This window comes from Monodelphis domestica, chromosome 4 (genome assembly GCF_027887165.1).
Source record: "Monodelphis domestica isolate mMonDom1 chromosome 4, mMonDom1.pri, whole genome shotgun sequence".
Classification (NCBI taxonomy): Eukaryota; Metazoa; Chordata; class Mammalia; order Didelphimorphia; family Didelphidae; genus Monodelphis; species Monodelphis domestica.
Genome location: NC_077230.1, coordinates 366,746,571 through 366,767,963, shown reverse-complemented (window position 1 = coordinate 366,767,963; position 21,393 = coordinate 366,746,571). Strand labels below are relative to the sequence as shown.

Genomic DNA, 21,393 nt, shown 5'->3' with positions numbered 1-21,393 from the left:
ACCGCGCGCGCCTCGGGTAGCCTCGCTCTCGCGTAGCTCTCTCTTGGTCTCGCGCTGCCTCTCGGTCGCACGCGCCCCCGGGGCCGCGTAGCGCCGCGCAGCGTTGCGCCGCGCCGCGCTGCGCTGCGCTGGGCTGGGCCGGGGCGGGCCGGACGGCGCCGCCCGGGGCGCGCCGTGCCCTTTGACCGGCGGCGCTCCCGGGGCGGGGGTATAAATGGGGCGCGGCGGCCTCGAGGCTGTCTCTCTCTCCGCTCCTGCCCCTTTGCTCTGTGCTCCCCGGCTTCCCACCCCCTAACCCCCCCCCCAAAAGACAAAAAAAAAAGAACCTAAAAAAACCTCAAGCTCCAAGTGAACAACGAAGAACGGACGCGCGGAGAGACCGTCCGCGGATCGGGGGCTTGGCTTGAGACCTCCCGGCGCCGAGAGAGACCTTTGCCCCGCTCCGCCTACTCGTCTGCGTGTCAGGCCCCCGCGTGTCTGTCTTCCGTCTCCGTGCTCGGTACCGCGTGTTCGTTCCGTCTCCCACGTGTTTGCCCCCTCCCCCCGTTTTCTCCCCTCTCCGGCTGGTCCCCCACGTGGCCCGCCTCGGCCTCCGTGTTCCTCCTCCCCCTGTTGCTCTCGCTCCTGTTCCCGGCCCCCACGTGTCCTTGAACCGTGTGCCGGTCGCCTCCCTCCCTCCTTGTGCTTTCCCTCCCCACGTCCGCGGCCGCCGCGCTCCCCCACGTGGCTTCTCCCCCGCGTGCCGCCGCGTTTGCTGCTTCCCTGCCGGCTTCCCTTGCTATTCCCCCACGGGGAAGGCGACAGCTACCACCGCCCGCCTGCGAGGCCTCGTTGAAGGGGGCTGTCGAGTTGGGGGACCACCCAAGAGGGAATAAGGCTCCTCTCTGGGGGTTCTAAATTGAAGCCGGAAGGCTGAACCGTGGGTTTCGGCCCCATTTTTGTCGTGCTTGTCTGTGTCGCTTGTGTTTCCCCTAACATGCGGCTGTGATTCTCCGGGCTTCGTCTCCACGTTTCCTTGAGGCTTCGCAACCTTTACTGGCTGGCTCAGACTTCTCTTTCCCCTTGTCTGTGGCTAGATTTTGGCCTCGGCCAAAATCGTAAAAGTCTTGTCTTTTTCTCCCCTTGCTTTGGTTCCAGAAAGAGTTCCTCCTGGCGGGGCTCGGGGTGTTGGGGGGTGGGGAGATGAACACTGCTGCCAGCAGTTACCCCATGGCCTCCCTATATGTCGGTGACTTGCACTCAGATGTCACCGAAGCCATGCTGTACGAGAAGTTCAGCCCTGCTGGACCCGTGCTGTCCATTCGGGTCTGCAGGGACATGATTACCAGGCGCTCCCTGGGATATGCCTATGTCAACTTTCAGCAACCAGCTGATGGTGAGTATGATAGGGATCGGGCTCCTCAGGCTGCACTTCGGGGGCTGGTTTGGGCTTCCGAGGACGCACTTGGGCCAGCAGTATTGCAAGTGTGCAGAGCATTTAAGGCTATTGACTCTTGTTAGGCCTGCATTTCTTAAGGGCTCGTATTTATTTCATGTTTTTTATAGTTGGCAAAACTTCCTTTAAACAATCCTACCAGGTAGGTAATATGAGTAACAGTATCATGTTACAGTGGAAGCTAATGAGGCTCAGATTTAAGTGACATGACAATGGCCACACAGCCAGTTTGCCCCTGAGCTGGGGCTCAAGTCACAGGCATCTTACTCCCAGGACTTTCTATTTTGCCAAGGTGCTTCTCCAAAAACAACTGAAATGATTCACAATTTGTTCAATAACTGGTAGGTGGCCTTAGTCTTTAATCCCATCCCTAGTGGTTACTCCTTAAGTAAGTCACTCTTGAGTTCCACTTTCTTGTGTTATGAATAGTTTTCCATTATTTGCATCCTGGTGGGGAAAGGAGTGGGATCCCATAAGCATTTCTGTAGCTATGTAAAAGCATTTTAAAAGTATTTCATTTGATTCTCACTGCTACAGTCCTGCAAGGTGGTAGTTCTTGAGGGTTCCCTCTAATTTCTAGGTGATATGACCTGTGAAAATTTTTGTTCTGAGGGCTGTAATAGCCAATTATACAAAGAAGGGAGGGCTGGACTTAGACGGTTCTCATCCATGTGCTGTTTAAACAAAGCTGAACTATCCCACATTGTCCTAAATAAAATCAGGAGCATTTAAAAGTATTAAGTAACCAGTAATTTTGAACCTCGGACCATTAGCTAACCCCGAGGGGGTAAGAGAAGGTGCAGCCATTTTGCTGATTAAAATCTCCATCTGCATCTTGAGTTGGCAACCCCCAGGCACAGAGCACATGTGTAACCAATTGAACACAATTAGTTTTTTGGTATAAATTTTGGGGAAGTGTGGTTCTTAACTGGTAGTTATGGCCAGTTGTTTTACCCAGTTAAGATAAAAATGACCAGTCCACAGATCAGTTGGAAAGTCTTAATAAGGCTTTCAAGAAAGAATTCCTTGGGTAGTGTCCACCTGAAGCACAAGACTGTTTTGTCTGCCCCCTGGGTATCTAGGAATGGGATGATTAATGCTAGAGCCTCTCCTAGGGAGAGGGAAAGCATATAATGTAGGTAACAGCACTGCTTTCAGGATCTATAGCTTAGTCACTCACTGGTTTATAGAAGTCTTAGTTGTGTGTGTGTGTGTGTGTGTGTGTGTTTCCTCTTAGAATCAATACTGTATTGGTTCTATGGCAGAAGAATAAGGGCTAGGCATTGGAGGTAAAGTGACGATTTGAATCTAGGACTTCCCATCTCTTGGCCTGGTTCCCCATAAACCTTAATTTTCCCAATCTAAACTTTCTTTGGGAATATTTAATCCCAACTAGTGGGCATCACATGAGAGAATGGCCACCAGAATTTTGTATAAACACTAGCTTTTGGACATGATGACCTACTTAACATTGTGTAAAAGTTCTGTTAGCAATGATACAAAACCAAAGTCGTTTAAGCAACTTTTTTAAAACTTGAGAATAAAACTAAATTCATATTGACTACTTTTGGCAACAGTAAAGGACACTCCCTAAGTTTTCAGTTACTGATATCCCATGTTAGCCAATTGGGAGTCTGAGGGCCTGAGAGAGCTGTTTATTCAAGGTCAGAGTAAGACAGTGGAAATAGAACCTAGGCTTTTGCCTTCACAGATAGGGCTCTAATCAGTAGAGAGAAGCAGCTTTTTGTGTGTGCACAGTGTGTTTTTGAACTTCCAGTATGAACACAAAAGATTGGGAGAAGCAGTACTAAGAGGTTAAATGGGGCCTTTTTAGGGGAAATAATAATGCTGTCTTTGGTACATGTGTTGGCTACAAGATTGTCACCTTTGAACAAAAGTACTGTTCAGTTGCAGATAACATAAGCTATTGGTTTGTGTCTTTGCCAAGGCATACTTTTGCAGGTCCTCTCCCTGCTAAAAATAAATGCTGCCCACTTTGAGTTGTCTTTAGAAGTGCCTTCTTGAAATTTAGGTTTTTTCAAAAGTCATTGATTCATATTGTTGAAATCGAACCCCGAGGTGTCAATTATATTAGTTGCCCACATTTATACTAAGATTTTAATTACTAAATAACAAATGTATAATAGCACTTCAGGACTATTTCTGCCTCCTCCTGCACACATTTTTATTCTCAGTTTTCTATTTGTTCCTAGCCCACTCTAGCATAAATGGAACCTGTGGGGGTTTCCAACATTGGGTAGAGAATGAAAGTTTCCTTAGCAGATGTCAGTAATTTTGGAGGAAAGGATAAGATCTTGTTTTTATATTAAACCTCAATGAATTGACAAATAAAACTTGCTGTTTTTAAAATAAAGTAAATCTTTTCCCCTTGTTTAATAACATGAGTAGAAATTGTCAATGTGGAATCTAGAAGTCCCCAGTTTATTTAGTTGGGAGGTAGAACCCCAGGTTTTGACCTTGTCACAGGAGAGTTTTCTATAAAGAATTAACTACTTCATTGACAGTACTTTAGGATTTGTTGAATGCTTTTCTATAGGATCTTGCTTGAGCTTTAAGGACAATCTGAGCATTCTATAGATGAGGGAGCAGGTTGAGGTTGAGGACCTTGCACAGGGTCATACAGCTAGGAACGCAGGATTTGAACTCAAAATTTGTTGACTCTCAGGCCATCTAGGTGGCTGGCTATTCTCAGGGAGTGAGCTTAATCCTGAAAAAGGTGTCAGGAATTTAAGGGGATCCTGAAGCATCTTTCCTCATCCATGTTGAGTTCCATAGTCTGATCTCATTCATGAAAGGGAAAACAAGCAGGACCTCGGGCTCAGACCTTTAGCTGGATAAGAATGCAAAGGACAGGGATTGTTTTGTGTCCTGGACCCTTTGACAGTTTGGAACTTGAGGGACTCCTTTTAGCAATTAGGTACTCCTTGCCCTATCCAAAACAGACTGAGTGTACCTTGTTTGTTTTTTTCATCACTAGCTGAAAGGGCCCTGGATACCATGAACTTTGATGTCATTAAAGGCAAACCAATCCGTATCATGTGGTCTCAACGGGATCCCTCCTTGAGGAAATCAGGAGTTGGGAATGTTTTCATTAAAAACCTGGATAAGTCCATAGACAACAAGGCACTTTATGACACCTTTTCAGCATTTGGGAACATCTTGTCCTGCAAGGTGAGTAGTGGTTATTTCCATGGCAAAATTGATGTTTATTTAAAGGGGGTGGAGGCATGTGTAATAAAAAAAAAATTGTAAAGCCAGCCAAAGGTAAAATGTACTTGATCAAAAGGCTGGAGAAACGCTACTCTTAAATCTCCAAAGTCTGGTTTCCATACAGTGTGTACCTGGAAGTGAGATCTGGGCTATTGTCCTCAGTCAGGTGACTTTTTAGAAGGGTAAAGCACTGTATTTAGTGGGCATTGGGTGTTCTTGGGAACTTTATGGTTAAAGCACTTCATGTATTTAGTGGGCACTCTAGGGAACCTTAAACCTAAAGGCAAGGAAATCCCAGACTGCCCGGAACACATCAAGATGATTGAACATTGGGGGTAGCTGGGTAGCTCAGTGGATTGAGAGCCAGGCCTAAACACAGGAGGTCCTAGGTTCAAATCTGAATCTGTCCTCAGACACTTCCCAGCTGTGTGACACTAGGCAAGTCACTTGACCCCCATTGCCTAGCCCTTACCACTTTTCTGCCTGGAAGGTAAGGGTTTTAAAAAAAAAATGATTGAACATTGGTTTTCATGGGTCCAGGCACTGCTAGCTCAAGTCTGGAAATTGCTCTTCTTTCCAAGCCTCCCTCCTACCATGGGCCTTCTCCCTAAAAACTTATTTACCTTTGGTTCTTCACTTTTATTTTTGTTTTGACAAATGACAAACATTTCCAGTTTTTGATTCCTCCTTCAGGATCATACATACTTTACCATTCCTACATAAGCTACACCTTTTTTGATATCTGGTCCTGTCTCCTCTCACCCCTAGCTACTACCCTAGCTCAGGTCCTCTTTCCCCTGTTGAAAAAGCTTTAGAATTTCTCTGCCTCTGACTTATCTCCTTCCTTCAAGTAGTCTCACATGGCCTACTCATATTCTGACAGAGCCCTGGGATAGTCCACTCTTAAATATATTCCCTCCAAGTCTCCTAATTGCTTTCTGGATGAAATTCAAGTTCTTCACTGATAAAGACACTTGGTTTGTTACGTAGCGCTTGTCTACATGTCTCCCCTCATCTTAATCAAGTTGCCTAACATCTGCCTTCATCCAACACTCCCACTCTTTCATGCTCTGGGTGCACCTCCATATCACTCTTGATTTTTGTCCTGGAGCTACAATTACCTTTTTATTGGAGGACTTAATGTTAAATTGAATTAAGGCAATAACTTATTTGGCTCCTGTATTTTATAGGTGGTGTGTGATGAAAATGGTTCTAAAGGCTACGCATTTGTGCACTTTGAGACCCAGGATGCTGCAGATAGGGCCATCGAGAAGATGAACGGCATGCTTCTCAACGACCGAAAAGTGTGAGTGTCACAGCCAGAAGCAACAACCATCGCATGAACCGTGGTGCATCTCAATATTAACAGGGACACACAAGGCTACTGGTGCTCTCGGCTCAAACCGTGGCCTCCTACCTCTCCACTACAGGGCTGGTGAGTCTCCCTGCCCAAGCTGTGGCCTGCACAAGGCGGGCTCCCTGCCCAAGCCTTAGCCTGCTACCTCTCCCTTACAGGGATCAGTGGGCCTCTCCTCTCCTGAAAATGAGAGATGACTAGTTGAGGGCCCTGAGCTTACTCTGAATCAGGTGAAATTTGGTATCTTTAGGACCATTTGGGTCACTTTAAAACAATGTATATTTAAAACGGGTTGTTTTTAATTAAAGATAACACCTTGTTCTGTAAGCTCAGGTGTCTTCACATTCTAGCTCTTGGCCCATTCATGGTAAGAGCTTTGGCCTAATTGCAATGAATCCACTTTAACCAAAACATAAATAAATCAAGTGTTCACCAGTCCCTGTATTGTAGGAGTTGGTCTTCTAAGCAAAGACCTCATTTTGTAGTGGTCATTTTTAGCTTGGAGACAATCTGGTAAAAGGAAAAAGATGGGTATGGGGGAAGGGAGGAAAGACAGGCACTTTGACAGCTCAAGGGAAAGTCTCAACTGGGATGTAACTTAGAACATCCATGTCATCTTTGCAAACATTGAAGGGCAACAAGTTAAACTGACAACTATGGGGCCAAGCATCCCACCCAAAAGGTTGTTTTCCACAGATTTAAGAAGTGTAAAAGTATGAACATTTTCTTAAAGTGTCATCGTGGTAATAATCTTGGCCTCTGGTGTTATGGTATAGTCGAATGAGCCAGGAAACTTGGTACAATATCCTTACTGTGATACTAATCTCACCCATACCATCAGATGAGCCACTTGCTGTTTGTGGACCTCTGTTTATGACATGAAAAAGAGAATATTAGGGGTCCTTAAAAGATTTCCTTTCTGTGATTAGGCACTTTGGTGAGATTGGGTGGCTGGTGGGAGCCAAGGACATGGTTAGTTGGTACCAACCCCTAAACCCAAAAGTTTGAGGTCCAGCAACAGACATGTTGTTCATTGGTGATTTTTTTTGAGCCTGGCTTTTTGTACTCCTTTGTGTATGAAAGTTGGTGGGGTGCTGAGGCTTGCCCCGTCATTGGATGACTTGTGCCAGCACACGTTGATTGGTACCTGGCGGTGGAGTGGCCCACTGAATTGAGTTCCTGCTTGCCACTGGCAAAATAATCATCTTTGTCCACTTTCCAGGTTTGTTGGTAGATTCAAGTCAAGGAAAGAACGGGAAGCAGAGCTGGGAGCCAAAGCTAAGGAATTCACCAATGTGTACATCAAAAACTTTGGTGATGATATGGATGATGGAAGACTGAAGGAGCTTTTCAGCAAATATGGTGAGTGTTATTGGGGTGCAGCAGACTGTCCTGGAATTCTCTTTGAGGAGGTTTTGAGGATAGGGACCAAATTCATTGGAAAGAGAAGGCCCACCAAAAACCTTTATCAAATCTTCTGTGCGTTTTTTGTAGAAACCTAAACATAACTCAAATAATGTCCTACAGTAGAAATTTAACAGTTCTGCTCATCTTGCCAGTCACTTCATAGAAGTCTTTCTTTGTATTGTTTCTTATGGTCCCATAACCACCACTACCTTACATAATTCTCATCACTTTCTATATTATGTTAAATTATAACCCACTCACTTTTTTGCACTCTTGCCTTTTTTCCCTTTTTCGTGGTATTTAAAATCCCAGTGATAGAATTCTACTTCTATGTTCTAAGAACATTTCTATTTTGTACCAATTTTACAGTCCCCCCCGACATTCCTTTGGCCTTGCCAAAATTTAAATTACATCAATTTTGCTTTTTTGCCAGTGCACTATCTGTAAAAACTTATTTCCACTTTGGAAAGTTGTATTAAAAGGATCGTGCTTTTTTTCCCCCCATGAATGCTTGATAGTGACTTTGTAATGATCATGTTGGTCTCACTGTCTGCAATTCTGATCTTTTAAAACAGGTAAAACTCTTAGTGTCAAAGTGATGACTGATCCTAGTGGAAAATCCAAAGGCTTTGGCTTTGTGAGTTTTGAGAAGCATGAAGATGCCAATAAGGTGAGATCACATGTAGGAACCTCTTAAAGGATAGAAGTGGAAAGGATTGTAAAAAGACACTAAAGCATTATTTTAGTCTTTAAAAAAGAAGTTAACAGACTAAATGATAGAATAAGCATGTTCTGATACTTATCTAAATTGGATCTGTCCCTGCCCCCATGGAATTCACATTATGGTTTAGGGATAAGACAGCACAGGTAATTCAAGTGCATTCTAATAGTGCATTAGAAAGGTGCCCACATAACACATAGGGTTAACCTAAGGAAGGGGGGCTGGCAGTCTGGTTTTAGGAATAGGCCTTTACCAACAGATCAGAGAGGTCTTCCTGTTTTGTCATTGTCAGTTTATCACAGAAAAGCTGTAAACTTTGATGTTAGCTCTGGATGTTTGCAGTAATTGGATTTGTAAGAAGAGACTTTTTGACTTAGCAGTTTTGTACCCAAAGCAGTGTTCATAGAACAGATCCATAATTAACTTTGAGTATAACTCAACTTGACTTTTCTTACCCAGGCAGTTGAAGAAATGAATGGAAAAGACATCAATGGAAAGATGGTATTTGTAGGCCGGGCACAGAAAAAAGTTGAACGCCAGGCTGAATTAAAACGGAAATTTGAGCAGCTAAAACAAGAGAGAATCAGCCGCTACCAGGTAGGAAAGGATCAGATTTAGCACCCTCTGGATAGTGACTTCCAAAAAAAAAAAAAAAGAAATTATTTGGGGACTGAGACTTAGAATGTACAATGTTAGGTTCCAGTATTCAGTTAATTATTGACTCTGTAATGGTCATACAATGTATTTTTCACATGAAAGGTATTTTGCATTTTCATGTTTTCATTTACATGTTTGTTAATCCATTAGTTATTGAGCAACCCACAGCCAAGCACTTCAGTCCTAAGATGCAAAAAGAAACCTGAAGGAACTTAAATAAAGAAAATATAAAAACAAGTACACAGCAAGCTGTATATGGGATAAATGGAAAATATTTAAGAGAGAAGGCATTGGAATTTAGGTAGGCTTTCCTATTAAAGGTGTGGCGTTTTAGTGAGGATTTGGAGAGAAGCCAGGGGAGGGTCAAAGTGTTCCAGTGATGGGGAGCAGTCACAGAAGAACCACTGCATATATTCTAGGTCTGGATAATAGACAATATCTCTCTTCTAGTGGTACAGATTGCAAGTTATTATCCATACTGTTTCTTTTAGGGGGTGAATCTCTATATTAAGAACTTGGATGACACCATTGATGATGAAAAATTAAGGAAGGAATTTTCTCCTTTTGGATCAATTACCAGTGCCAAGGTAGTGTTTCTTTTGATTTTTTTTTTTTTGTAGTTTTCAATTAGGAAGGCTAAATAGATGTCTTTGTGGAAACGAGGAAGGACATCTAGCCTAACTGAAAAGGAATCCTTTATTCTTTTTAAGGGATCATGAAACTTCCTTTATCCTCAGCATTAACCTCAAATAAACTGCTTGTCCTTAGGGATCAGAACAAGGACCCCATGGTAGAGGTTATAGAAAGGCAAGTCTGAGCTACTGATTGCAACAAGATATATCACTAAAGTCCTCTTTAACCTAAGATTCTATGTCCCAGAAGTCAATTGCTCGAGTTTTAGGGAGAGATGATTTTTTTTTTCCGTCTCTAAACCTTTACCCTCCAAGGCAGAAGAGTGATAAGGGCTATGCAATTGGGGTCTTCTAGGAAAGGTCTGAGGACCAATTTGAACCCAGATGTCTTCTTTATCCTGACAACTGCTTTTCAAATAACTTCTTGAACTGAAAGAAACTTAGGATTGTGATTTTCTATATAGCAAGACCTTTGCAACAAGAATGCTTTTGATTTCATTTTTGGAAATGGACCAATCTTTGGTTTCACTTTCACTTTCTGGAGGAATTTGTTCCATTCTGTCATGAAAGGGAATCATTTCATCTAGTCTCCACCTAAACATCTTCATATAGTCATCAGCAGTGCCTACTCTAGTATTCATTATATACTAGGTAGTGTTGCTCTTCCCCACTCCTGGTGGGGTGGGGATGTTAGTAGTGTTGGGTTTAGGGAGGAAAGACTGCTACAGATCCCTGACCCCGGCGAATCCCTCTACACCCCCATCTCGTCAGTGGCATCTCCCAATACAAAATTGGCTTGGGATGAACTGTTATGCCCTAGCCAAATGGCCCTTCAGGGGTTTTGACTTGTGAGAAATGCCTTGTGTTAGATAAGAAAAATCTACTGTAGGGATGCTAGCCAGTGTGCTCGACATAGCCAAGAAGCATCAGTGGTCTGGCACGAAGAAGCTGCACCTGCATCTTTCCCATTCTTGGCTGCTTTGTGCCTGTCTGGGGACAGGTGGTGCTACAGTACAAGCAGAGGAAATCCAGACAGGTTACCTTCTGTTTACTTTGGGGCTTGTCTCTACAACTCTGCCACACTTGGGACTTGCATTTATAGAAGTGCCAGCAGGTGTCAGTGTCATGTAGGCCTCTGAGGTCGAGGGGGGAAGAGAAAGTAATCTCCACTGGCACCCAGGCCTTCACATGACTAGTTTGAAAATATACAGAAATGTACAGAAAGGAGGAAGGAAAGGCAGCTAGATGACTGGATAGAGAACCAAAACTAGAGATAGATCCTGCCTTCAATTCTGGCCTTAGACATTCCCTAGCTGTATGACCTTGGACAAGTCACTTAATTCTAATTGCAAGCCCTTAACTCTGCTAACTAAAGGTTTAAAGAAAAAGTCATTGTATAGTAGGGGGCTATATCTGAGGGGGACATGTTGCAAGATCTAGTGACCATGGTTGAAACCTCAAACAACTGCTGACCCATATGTATGTGCTTGTTCCTCTGCTTGGTTCTCAGCAGCCTTAGAGCCCCCCAAACAAACAATAAAATCACATTAAGTGGGGGGAGTCCCCCATGCCTCCCAGGCTGAGGCCTTTAGCCCCCTATATAAAGAGGGGGAATGAGCTTTACTGTATTAGTGATTATTCACTTCATATACTAAAAATAAAGGTAGCTCTCAAATATTGTGGATATTAAAATCTCCATGATACACTGGATTGGAGTTGGTAGATCTATGCATTTGGACTTTTTGGAAAATGTCAAGAACATGAGTGCAGAAAATGGACCTGTTGGAGAGTGAGTGACAGCTGAATCAGGTTGGAGTCCTCCTGTCCTTTGGTAGAACTTAAAGCAGCAGCCTAGAATGACCCTTGGACATTTTAGAAGCATAGATATATTTGAATAGGGAGTTGGGGGGGGATGCAATTCTGATTAGACTAGCCAGTGAAGCTTTGAAGTTCATTAGTAGCAGGCAGATTTGGGGGGGTAATCTGCCTCGAGATCAGCCACAAGAGTCAAAAAAGTTGATATTGATTGGGCAGCCTTTGGAGCTTTCCTTTTTAATAGCCCCTTTGTCCACCCGCCTGTCCCATCCCTTATCTGCTCTTCCACTTTACACAATTGCAAATTGAAAGGTTTTTCTTGGCATGTCAAGCCTTATTGAGGTGAAAACATTGGCAGTAGGATACTGGGATGGGATCTCTACTTGCACATACAAGGAAATAGAAACATTACTGTGGGCCAGGACTGCTCCTTGAATAGAAGGCATGCTTTATTAGAAAGCAAAACACAGGAAGGAGGTTATGGGGAAAGGTAGAAGGGATGAATTCTTGGTTTGGTGGTCTTTAGGGACAGAAGAGGGGGAAACATCTTGTTTGATAATATGGTGTGAAAAGCTCTTGGGCTTGGTACCTGGAGAAGCTTCTGGGCTGTATTTCAGCTTCTCCTTAGGTCTTCTGTCTGCTGTGCTAACATGTCACTTTCATTTTAGGTGATGCTCGAGGATGGGCGAAGTAAAGGCTTTGGCTTTGTCTGCTTCTCTTCGCCTGATGAGGCAACCAAAGCAGTAACAGAAATGAATGGGCGCATTGTGGGCTCAAAGCCCTTGTATGTTGCACTTGCACAGAGGAAAGAAGAAAGGAAAGCTCACCTAACCAATCAGTATATGCAGCGTATTGCAGGAATGAGAGCCCTACCTGCCAACACTATCATCAATCAGTTTCAGCCAACTCCTGGGGGCTACTTCATGCCAGCAGTGCCCCAGGTATTTGTAGATCTGTGTTTATATAGCAAGGCACTTTCTGGAGGGTGGGTTGAAAGCCAAAATAGAGGATCCTATGGGGCTTGGAAAGACCGAAATATGAGCTTTGGCACGTCCTGCCAGGCTGAACCAAAACGAGGCTTGCCCATCTGCCAATAGGCATATCTTTTCTTCAAAACTGTCGTGATAATAGGGATTTGATACTGGGGGCGGGGGGTGAAATTCCCAAATTCTTGAGGCACATATTTGTACATTTGTATAGGTGTATATAATTCTCTAGGTTATAATTTGAACAAAACAGTGTTTGGCTATAATGCTGCTGGTTAATGTTTGACCTGTGAGAATTGGACAGGTGGTCATGCCAGGCTGCACAAATGTGGTATGGGAAGAAATTTCAGAAAACATAGCTGTATTTTCCTAGGTATCTATTAGATTGTATGCTTTAAGAAAAGGTTGGTGCTAATGGAGAGGATTGTCTAATGTAAATGAGGAATAAACACATTCAGTGAAAGGTTGATTTGTTTGTTTTTGTTTTTAATCAGGCTCAGAATAGACCTCCTTATTATGCTCCCAATCAGATAGCCCAGATGAGACCCAATCCCCGATGGCAACAAGGTGGAAGACCTCAAGGTAAGTTGAGAGATTGACTGAAATCTAGTCCTGAGGGAGTAAAGAAGGCAATTTTTATCCTAATGTTTTCAGGAACACTCAAGTATTAACCCAAATGGTATTTATGATGGTTGATAGTCCATTTGGACCCCAGAGAGATACTGTATTATCCCAGCTGGGTTATTTCTCAGGTATAATGGGACAAATATATTTTTAGTTTGTCATCCTTCCTTCCGTATCCCCCAAGTTTGTAAATTTCATATGCCATGGATTAAGCCATTTAACCACTAAACCTGGGCCTTTTTCCTTTTGTTTATTCATCAATTTAGATTCTACCTGTAAGTTTCTGTTCACAAAGGTCATAAAGTAAAGGTACATTAATTAAAGATTTAAAGTGAAAGAAGTCATGTAAACATATCTTTAGATTAATGAGTATTAAGTTGTATACCAAGAGGCATAGTTAAGATTTGGGGGGGAAAACCAGAAGGACTTAAAGACTTTACCCCAATTACATGTAAAATGTTCAGTTTTTTTGAAATTGACTATTTTTTTCCATGATTCTTTTTGCCTTATATATTTCCCCAGTATCCAACACAGCTTCAATATTTTATTTTATTTTATTTGGAATTTGTTTTGATCCATATTTGCACTTTTCCCATTAGGCTTTCAAGGAGTACCAAACACCATTCGTCAGTCTGGGCCACGCCCTGCTCTTCGACACCTGACTCCAGCCAGTAATACCCAGGCTTCTCGAGGGCTCCCTACTACTCCTCAGAGAGTGGGTGAGTCATCAAATGTGGGGTCATGATGTTCATGGAAGATAAAGGTCCTAGGTTCATTATCTGGTCAGAGAAGGCATCAACTGCTCCTCCCCAATTTTGTATCAAGGTCCAAATGCCCTGATCTCAATCCTAGCCTTCTTACCACTGTCCTTGTCACATAGGCCCTGCCAAGGAAGACTTGTTTTCTTTTTCTAAAACAAATTTAATAATGTGCTTTAATCTGCATTCAGATTGCATTATGTATAATGTAATGTCCTTTTGATTCTGCTCACTTCACTCTGCATCAGTTCATATAAATCAGGTTTTTCTGAAGCTATCCCCTTCATTATAGCACAATAGTATTCCATCCCAATCATACTACAATAGTTTCGGCTATTCCCCCAATTGATGGGTATCTCCCATCTACTTTATGACAATAGTTATAAAGTAATATTGTGGTCTCCTAGTTTAAAATGTTACAGCTTAAGTCAAAATGACTTTTAGCAGCCTCATTTACAAAGAGGTGGAAAAGTATAGCCAACACAGAAGGCAGGGATCTCCAGAACTAATCTCTCTAATGCCAGGAAGGGAATGAATGCTAGGCCATGTTGGTCTCTTTTTATACCCTTTTTTCCCTCATCACTTCCCATCACTCCTCCTTAACAGAATCCAATGGTAGTCTCATTTTGCCTAGCACTGCCCCCAGTGGGGGCAGGAGGTGGGGAAGACATTGGCCTTTGGAGTTGTCACTTAAGTAATTGACTTGTGAACTGTCATACTGGTTTGATTAGCTAAAAATAGGATTGATTCCCCCTTGTCTATCTTCACACCTTCCATTTCTAATTCTATATTCTACAAATACTTTTTGATAAATTGGACTTTTTTCTCTTTAGAATTCAGACCAAGGAAAGGTATTGCTGAGTTAAGGGTATTCTGTTTTATGGGTTTTTTTTCTTTGTTATGTTACAAGGGAATCACTTTAAAAGACTGATATATATTAATTTAAGGTCGCCAAGGAATCAGCTATGTAATTCCTAAATGAAAAACTCAAGTCAGCCGTCAGCCTTTTTTGGAGTTTAATTACAATAGGAGCAAGAAAGGAATTAGAGATATATATAGAGAGAGAGAAAGGGGAGAGAAGGGAATAGGGCTTAAATACCCCTTCTGTTTAGGCTGGGCCAAAAGGCCCAAGCCCTTAGATAGCTGGGGCAAAGAAAAGAGATCAGTCCCTATTACTCACGTGTCCAAAATGGAGAAACAGTCTCAGAGGCCCCCACCTTCAGCTTCCTTCAGAGCAAGCTTCCTCAGAGCCCAGGAACAACACCGACCAAAAACTCAATCCCCCTTCAGTCTCCAGACCCTCCTATCTTTAAGGACACCATCCAAGTTGCCTCCCCTCAGTCCTCACATCTACCAATCACTCTTCATCAATTTCCCTGTCAATGGAGGCTCTCGCTTAACCCAGGACCGCCCAGAGGTTTCTGGCTTTTTGCACATGTCTGTTGAAGGTCATATTTTCCAATGATTAAATCTATACTCCTTTGCTACAGCCCTTTCTAAATCCTGTTAACTTGAGTATGGTAGAGATTGGAATAATTAAATTTTGATCTAGGCTGCAGCCCTTACTCAATCCTATTAGGACTGAATAGGGTGGAGATTTATTCCAAGTATCTCCATTGTATCAATTCTAAATCAATCAAGACTCAAAGAAATTCCTGTTCTATGCTTAAGCATAGGTCAAAGTCCTTTTCCATTGTTCAGCAAAGGGTTTCTGTCCTAAAGTAATCTTAAGAAGGGAAGAGAAGGAACCTCCCATGCCAATGGAGTTCCCATTCCAATAGACTATCAGTAAGAAATTTTCCAAGTATGAAATATCCCAATGGTGAAATTTCCAACATTTATAAGTCTAAGGAATTTTGAGGTTTACAGTTTTTAAACCCTTTGTCTTTTCAATTCTAAAACTGGATTGGGCAAGGACTAGGCAAATGGATTAGTTGATTTGCCCAGGTCCTCCTAACCCCAGGTCTGGCTCTCAATCCCATGGAGTCATCTAGCTATCCCAGAGTGTACACTTCTCAAATGATTAAACTCAATTACAACTCCACTAACCAGTGTATCTGTTTTTTCCACATGACTATTGATAGCTCTGATTTCTTCTGAAAACTGCCCGTTCATATTCTTTGCTCATTTATCAACTAGGGAATAGGTTTTTTTTCTTCCAATAATTTGGTTTAGAAGCCATTATCTGAGAAATGCCTAGCAGTTTCTTGTTTTCCTTCTAATTTTGGCTGCTTACATTTTGTACAAGGTTTTAAAAATTGCTTTTAGGTCTTCCCTAAGAAAGGATACTTTGCTCCTGACCTAAATTTCCTCAATTTTCCTCTCTAAAGGGAATGGAAGTTCATAGCCTTTCCGCCTGGGTCCCTTCTTAGGTCTAGGGGCTTAAGGCCTATAATTTTCTGTTAATTTTCTTGCTTCTCCAAAACCCTCCCACCCACCCCCATCCCTTCTCTTCACTGAAGAAGAGATGAAATTCATATACTTCCACGTGCTTTATAAGACTCAAGACTTACATCAGTTTAGCTGCTCAAAGCCTTGCTTTTTCAGTGTTCAGTATTGAGCTGGGGTCTTCTGAAATAGAGCTAAAAATAGGTATGTATGGCTGAATAAATTCATACCCAAAGTAATTGACTCATAAGAAGTCTAGTTAAGTTTTCTTTTATGCTGAGGGTAATAGATCTTTCTCCATGATACTTACCTGTAATTGAGTTAACAAAAGATTGAGGTGATCCTCATCATAGGGTAGTTGACAGCTCAGCTACAGGTCTTTATGGTAGTAATTGGAGTTTCTTGGTTCTTTGCTAAGAGTTTTTCTTGGGTGTTTTCTATTTAGGGGTGCCCACTGCTGTGCAAAATTTATCTCCTAGACCCTCTGTAGCTACCCCTGCACCTCGAGCCGTCCCTCCTTACAAATATGCTGCAAATGTCCGAAGCCCCCATCCAGCCATCCAGCCTTTGCAGGTAATGGGGGAATCTCTGTACTGAAGTTAAGTTGGGCATGAGGGATGAGTTAGCTATTTGATTTCTGCTGAGTTTTGAAAAGGAATAGAGGTTTAGAGGCCTGACCTGACAGAGGAACTTAAACTTGATGTCCTTGTACAGGGAGTTTTTCAAGGTTTGGGAGGCATACATAATTGACAATACCTGCTTTGGTTGCTCCCTGGGTTCATTTGTTGTTTGCAGTTTTCCCGCTACTTTACTGAACCTCTTATTCTGACCCGCAGACACCTCAACCAGCAGTCCATGTGCAAGGCCAGGAGCCCTTGACAGCTTCCATGCTGGCTGCTGCTCCTCCCCAGGAACAGAAACAGATGCTAGGTGAGTGACTTAGGTGTCCCTTTGGGACCCATCAGCACAACCTGCTCTCTTACAGTGAGGAAGCAAGCCATTGTAGTAGCCAGGCTGACCCTAAATTTATTTTAATTTCTTTGGTAGGAGAGCGCTTGTTCCCATTGATTCAAACCATGCACAATAATTTAGCGGGGAAGATCACAGGTATGCTGCTAGAGATAGATAATTCAGAACTGCTGCACATGCTGGAGTCTCCAGAATCCCTCCGTTCAAAGGTAAGTGCTCAATTCCATGGAAGGAACATTAGTGAAAGGCATGATGAGAAGTAACCTGGTGTAATTAATGAAGATCCCTTTGTTTATCAACCCTGTACTCCACTCAATTTTCCCATCTGTAAAGTTAAGATTTGATAGAAATCCTTAAGACTATGAACATAGGAGTGGAAATAACAGCACCAAGTAAGTTAACTCCTTAACCCAGGAATCCTAATTGTCCATTTCAGGTGTTAGACCTCCAGGAAACAAAACACTCCCCTATACAGTTGGGGCTTTTCCCTCAGGTTAGGAGTAGAATTTGTTCATTTTGTATCTTTGAGGTTACAGGAACCTGTGCATAACAGGTGCTGCTGTGAATTAATACTAAATCTTGGTTGAGACAGCTAGGTGACTCACTGGATTGAGAGGTTCTATGTGACCCCTCAGCAACTTAGAGGGGTCACTTGGCCCTCATTTCCCAACCTCATTGCTTTCCTGGTTTGGAATTCATTATGTTGAATTAATAAGCTCATTCATTATTGAATCTCGTTATCTGGGCCTATTCTAAGGAACTGCTGAGGTAGATAAATTGTTATTGCTAAAAGTAAAGGGCATTATTTTCCCTCGCTGTCTTGTACATAGAATACTTAAATATGTTTGTTAAATGAATGAATAATTGATAATGGTCCAGGTGGAGGAAGCCGTAGCAGTATTACAAGCTCATCACGCCAAGAAGGAAGCTGCTCAGAAGGTGGCTGTGGTTGCTGCTACCTCTTAGACCAGAAAAACTGGTAAATTGATTTACACAATTCACTAACAATTAAAAAGTGCATTGGAATCCTATAGGTCCCCAACTAGAACTCATGCCAGCATCTTTACCTCCTCTTTCTTTCTGATTCTTGGGTCTTAGCTGAATCTTGTCATGGGGTGGGGTTAGTTGGGGGGAGTATATGAGCTCTGATAACTTGATTGCTTTGAGGCCTTCAAAGGGATGATGCCTTACTGTGCAGTAAAATAAGACATTGACTGCATCCTGCTAGGCTGATGTGACCCAAGGGTTCATGTTAAGATTTAGGAAATGTTTTGTGACTTCATCTGTGGAGTAATTGTTGTATCTAAGTAATGCCCATTTTCTTATCTTTACAGGATACTCTGAAGCTTCACAGCCCCTTCATAGATGTTCACTGAGCATGTGGAGACTTCTTCACTGTACTACAGACTGGACAATAGATGGCAGAAGAAGCTGCTGCCATTCTGTATGTTTTTTCTTTGGGAAAAATCAATTTGAAAGGTCAATTCTTCAAAAGCCTAAAGCTTTTCAGTGGTCAAATTTCACAGGTTTCTTGTGTGTAGCCTGGATCCTGTTAACCTTTAATTTAATTTAATTTTTCTCTTCTAAAAAAGCTTTTCTGACTGTTTTGTTTTGGTTTTATCAGGAATTGGTTTTATTTGAAATATCCAATTTACAGAGTCTGGAAAAGTGTTTCTCAATAAAGAAGTAAAACCTTCATAAATTGCCTCTTTGTTTTTGTCCCCATGTTTCCAGACTCCCCTGAAGTTTATTTTATTTCTTTCAAAAACAAGTCCAAGTTTTCACTGGAAGGAATCTCAGGAACATGGATAAATCTCAATGGGACAGCTTTGATATTTGGTTGCCCCTTGTTTGTTCTGGTTTTTCAAGCAGCTTACTATTTCCTAGCTAATGAAGAGGCCTGTTTTGAGTTGATGTTAAATTGTCATGTTAAAATATGATCCTGTCACACTTTAGCTGTCATACTAGAACCCACAGCTCTTTATAATAAATAGGAACTATTTCTGTTGGCTTTAACTGTGTACAGTGAATAATTTTGGACCAAGTCTCAAGCCAAGACAGGACTTGGATGTTTGCATGGGAAATTTAGAGGAGGCAGAAAGAAATTGATTTTGATTTAAGGAGTGACATTTCTTTTGCATCATTATTCAAACAGCTCTATATAGCTTCCCCAAATACTGAATCTTTTTCTGAATAATTTTAAATTTCTTAAAACAAGTTCCAGTGAGCAAGGCTCTTGCCCCTTCTCCCTGTTTCCAATTTAGGATTATAGAATGAGAATCACTATGGTTCCTTGACACTATTGAAGTTTATTACATTGGATGTAGTCCAGTCTTTAAAAGCAGCATTACAAAAGACTAGCCCAGTGATTTATCTTGGAGAGGATGAGACTGGAAGCCCCTAGGATGAAATTAGGTTTCTTGTCAAATTCTTTCAGTGCTGCTAATGTCCATAGTATTCTATCACATTGTCATCCAGATGAAAGGCATCTTAGAGTCTAATACTTTGATCTCGATAATAGTGGTTAGGTCAAAGGGTATGCAGTTTTTGGGAATGTTTGCAAATTGCTTTTAAGAGTGAACTAGTACAGTTATGGTTTTCCATTTTTGTCATTCCTAATCTGATGGCTGCAAGGTGGTATATTTCACATTTTTTTATATTTACCTTCTGCCTTAGGATCTAGATGATTGTTACAAAGGCAGAAGAGTTCAGGGGAGTTGTGACTTGTTTAGGATCACACAAGGGCCTTGAGACCAGGTTTAAATCCAGGACCTCTATGCCTGGCTCTCAATCCACCTAGCTATCCCCTAAGTTTCAATTTGCATTTCTCTTAATTTTTAGAGTGTTCACATCATGTGGTCATTAATAGCTTGGCATTCTTTCTCTGGAAATTTCCTGTTACATGTATCCCTTGACCATTTTGTCAATTGGGGAATAAATGCTTGAAAATTAAGGAGCAAAGAATCCTAGAAATTCTGGGGTGTATTAGGTTGTGAATCAATATACTTAACGTGCCAAATACATTATTACAGTAGTTGTAACAATTATTCAATTTGACCAGTGGAAGAATTCCACTTGGGCATTCACCTCTGTGAAAAATAGACTCGAATACAGGACTACAATCCCCATGAGCCTTTGCTCCACTTCCCCAGAATGCCTTGTAATCTCACCTGGGCCGAGATCGAGAAGGTATTTAAGTGGATTCAAAGGCTTTTGAAGGGGGCTTGGTTTTTTTTGGACCTTTGGACTTTGGAGCAGAGGCGTCTCTTCCATGATGTGAGGTTATTTTGTCTAGGCCTCTGGCCTAGGCACGTTTCTTACTTGTATATTCTTAATCTTTAACCTTTAGTAAACCTCTAAAAAATATAATACTCCTTGCAGAGAGAAACTAATTTCTACCTGCCTCAGTCTCCCCATATTCCATAAATTTTAATCTTTACACCTCAAATGAATGAACCATTTTTGATAATGGATATTCTACAAGGACAGGTTGAACTCTGTCCACAAACCATGTTTGGAGAGACCATAACCTCCAGAAGCACCAAAACGGGATTCTTCTGGGACTTGGGTGTCTACAGCCAGCAATCCCTGGTGGTGTCCAAAATCCAAAACCAAATGCATTCCCAGAAATTTGCAAATTTTCTGGAGAAAAGATACAGGAATTCTCAGTCTCAGTACACCCACCTTATAGTGACTGGTAGCTTTTGGACTCCACAGCGACCAGTCACTTTCTACTGTAGCCCATCTTTGTCCATAGTTTGCCAGCCTCATGTAGGCTGTATACTTGTGAACATAACTTTAAGCCTCTTAATACTTTTAGAGTTTGGAGATTTTTTAATTCATATATACATATTGTGAACTGAGACATGGGTTTGAGGGTTCCAACTGTCCAGGGCGGGGGTTTGAAATATGAACCCTCTTTGGAGTTAATGACTTCTCCCTTGGCAGAAATCTTGAAGCTATGGCTAGGTGACCACTTGTCTGGCATGTGAAACAAGGGGATTTTTTATTCAGCAAAGATTTGGAGTACAGGACTTCTGAGGTCCCTTCTAACTTGTAATTGTGAAGTGACAACCATTATTCTGATGCCACCCCTAAAGCAACATAATTCAGTGAAGCCCTGAAACTTTGGGACTTAAATGAAATAGTGCCCCATTAGAAAGCTTTGAGAACAGTTTTCATCTTAGCACATAACTAGCCATGAAAGGACTTCAAGGATAGCCACTCTTAACCCATTACTGGACAAGAAATTCATAGTTATACATGTCTTCTTTTCTGACATCAAGCTTTAAATGGTTGACTTTCACCCATTGATTCCTTGTTCTGTCTTTTAGGGTCAGGCAAAATATAGCTATTCTTTCTTCAAAGTGCATGTGTGATAGTCATGCAAGTGCTTGAACTCGGCTTATCAGG

At 42.0% G+C, this 21,393-nt stretch overlaps 1 protein-coding gene and 1 non-coding gene across 2 annotated transcripts; both read left to right on the top strand.

Annotated features, from left to right (window-relative positions):
• Positions 1-90: 90 nt before the first annotated feature.
• Positions 91-18,682, top strand: PABPC4 (poly(A) binding protein cytoplasmic 4). The gene is made up of 15 exons (XM_001365232.4): positions 91-1,375; positions 4,434-4,627; positions 5,857-5,972; positions 7,246-7,385; positions 8,006-8,100; positions 8,611-8,748; positions 9,300-9,395; positions 11,924-12,196; positions 12,736-12,823; positions 13,465-13,584; positions 16,457-16,584; positions 16,848-16,941; positions 17,059-17,189; positions 17,860-17,959; positions 18,315-18,682. The coding sequence occupies exons 1-14, from the start codon at positions 1,183-1,185 to the stop codon at positions 17,944-17,946; spliced, it is 1,893 nt and encodes a 630-aa protein (XP_001365269.1). The 5' UTR covers positions 91-1,182; the 3' UTR covers positions 17,947-17,959; positions 18,315-18,682.
• LOC130454200 (small nucleolar RNA SNORA55) lies at positions 10,391-10,525 on the top strand. Its single transcript, XR_008911873.1, has one exon. It is a non-coding gene; the product is annotated as a small nucleolar RNA SNORA55 (small nucleolar RNA).
• Positions 18,683-21,393: the final 2,711 nt, after the last annotated feature.

What these genes read in the sequence shown, in the direction of transcription:
- PABPC4 (XM_001365232.4), top strand. Translation starts at nt 1,183, where the DNA reads ATGAACACTGCTGCCAGCAGTTACCCCATGGCCTCCCTATATGTCGGT. An exon ending in GGAACATCTTGTCCTGCAAG is followed by an intron (nt 4,628 to 5,856) that starts GTGAGTAGTGGT and finishes TGTATTTTATAG; the next exon opens with GTGGTGTGTGATGAAAATGG. An exon ending in GATCAATTACCAGTGCCAAG is followed by an intron (nt 9,396 to 11,923) that starts GTAGTGTTTCTT and finishes CTTTCATTTTAG; the next exon opens with GTGATGCTCGAGGATGGGCG.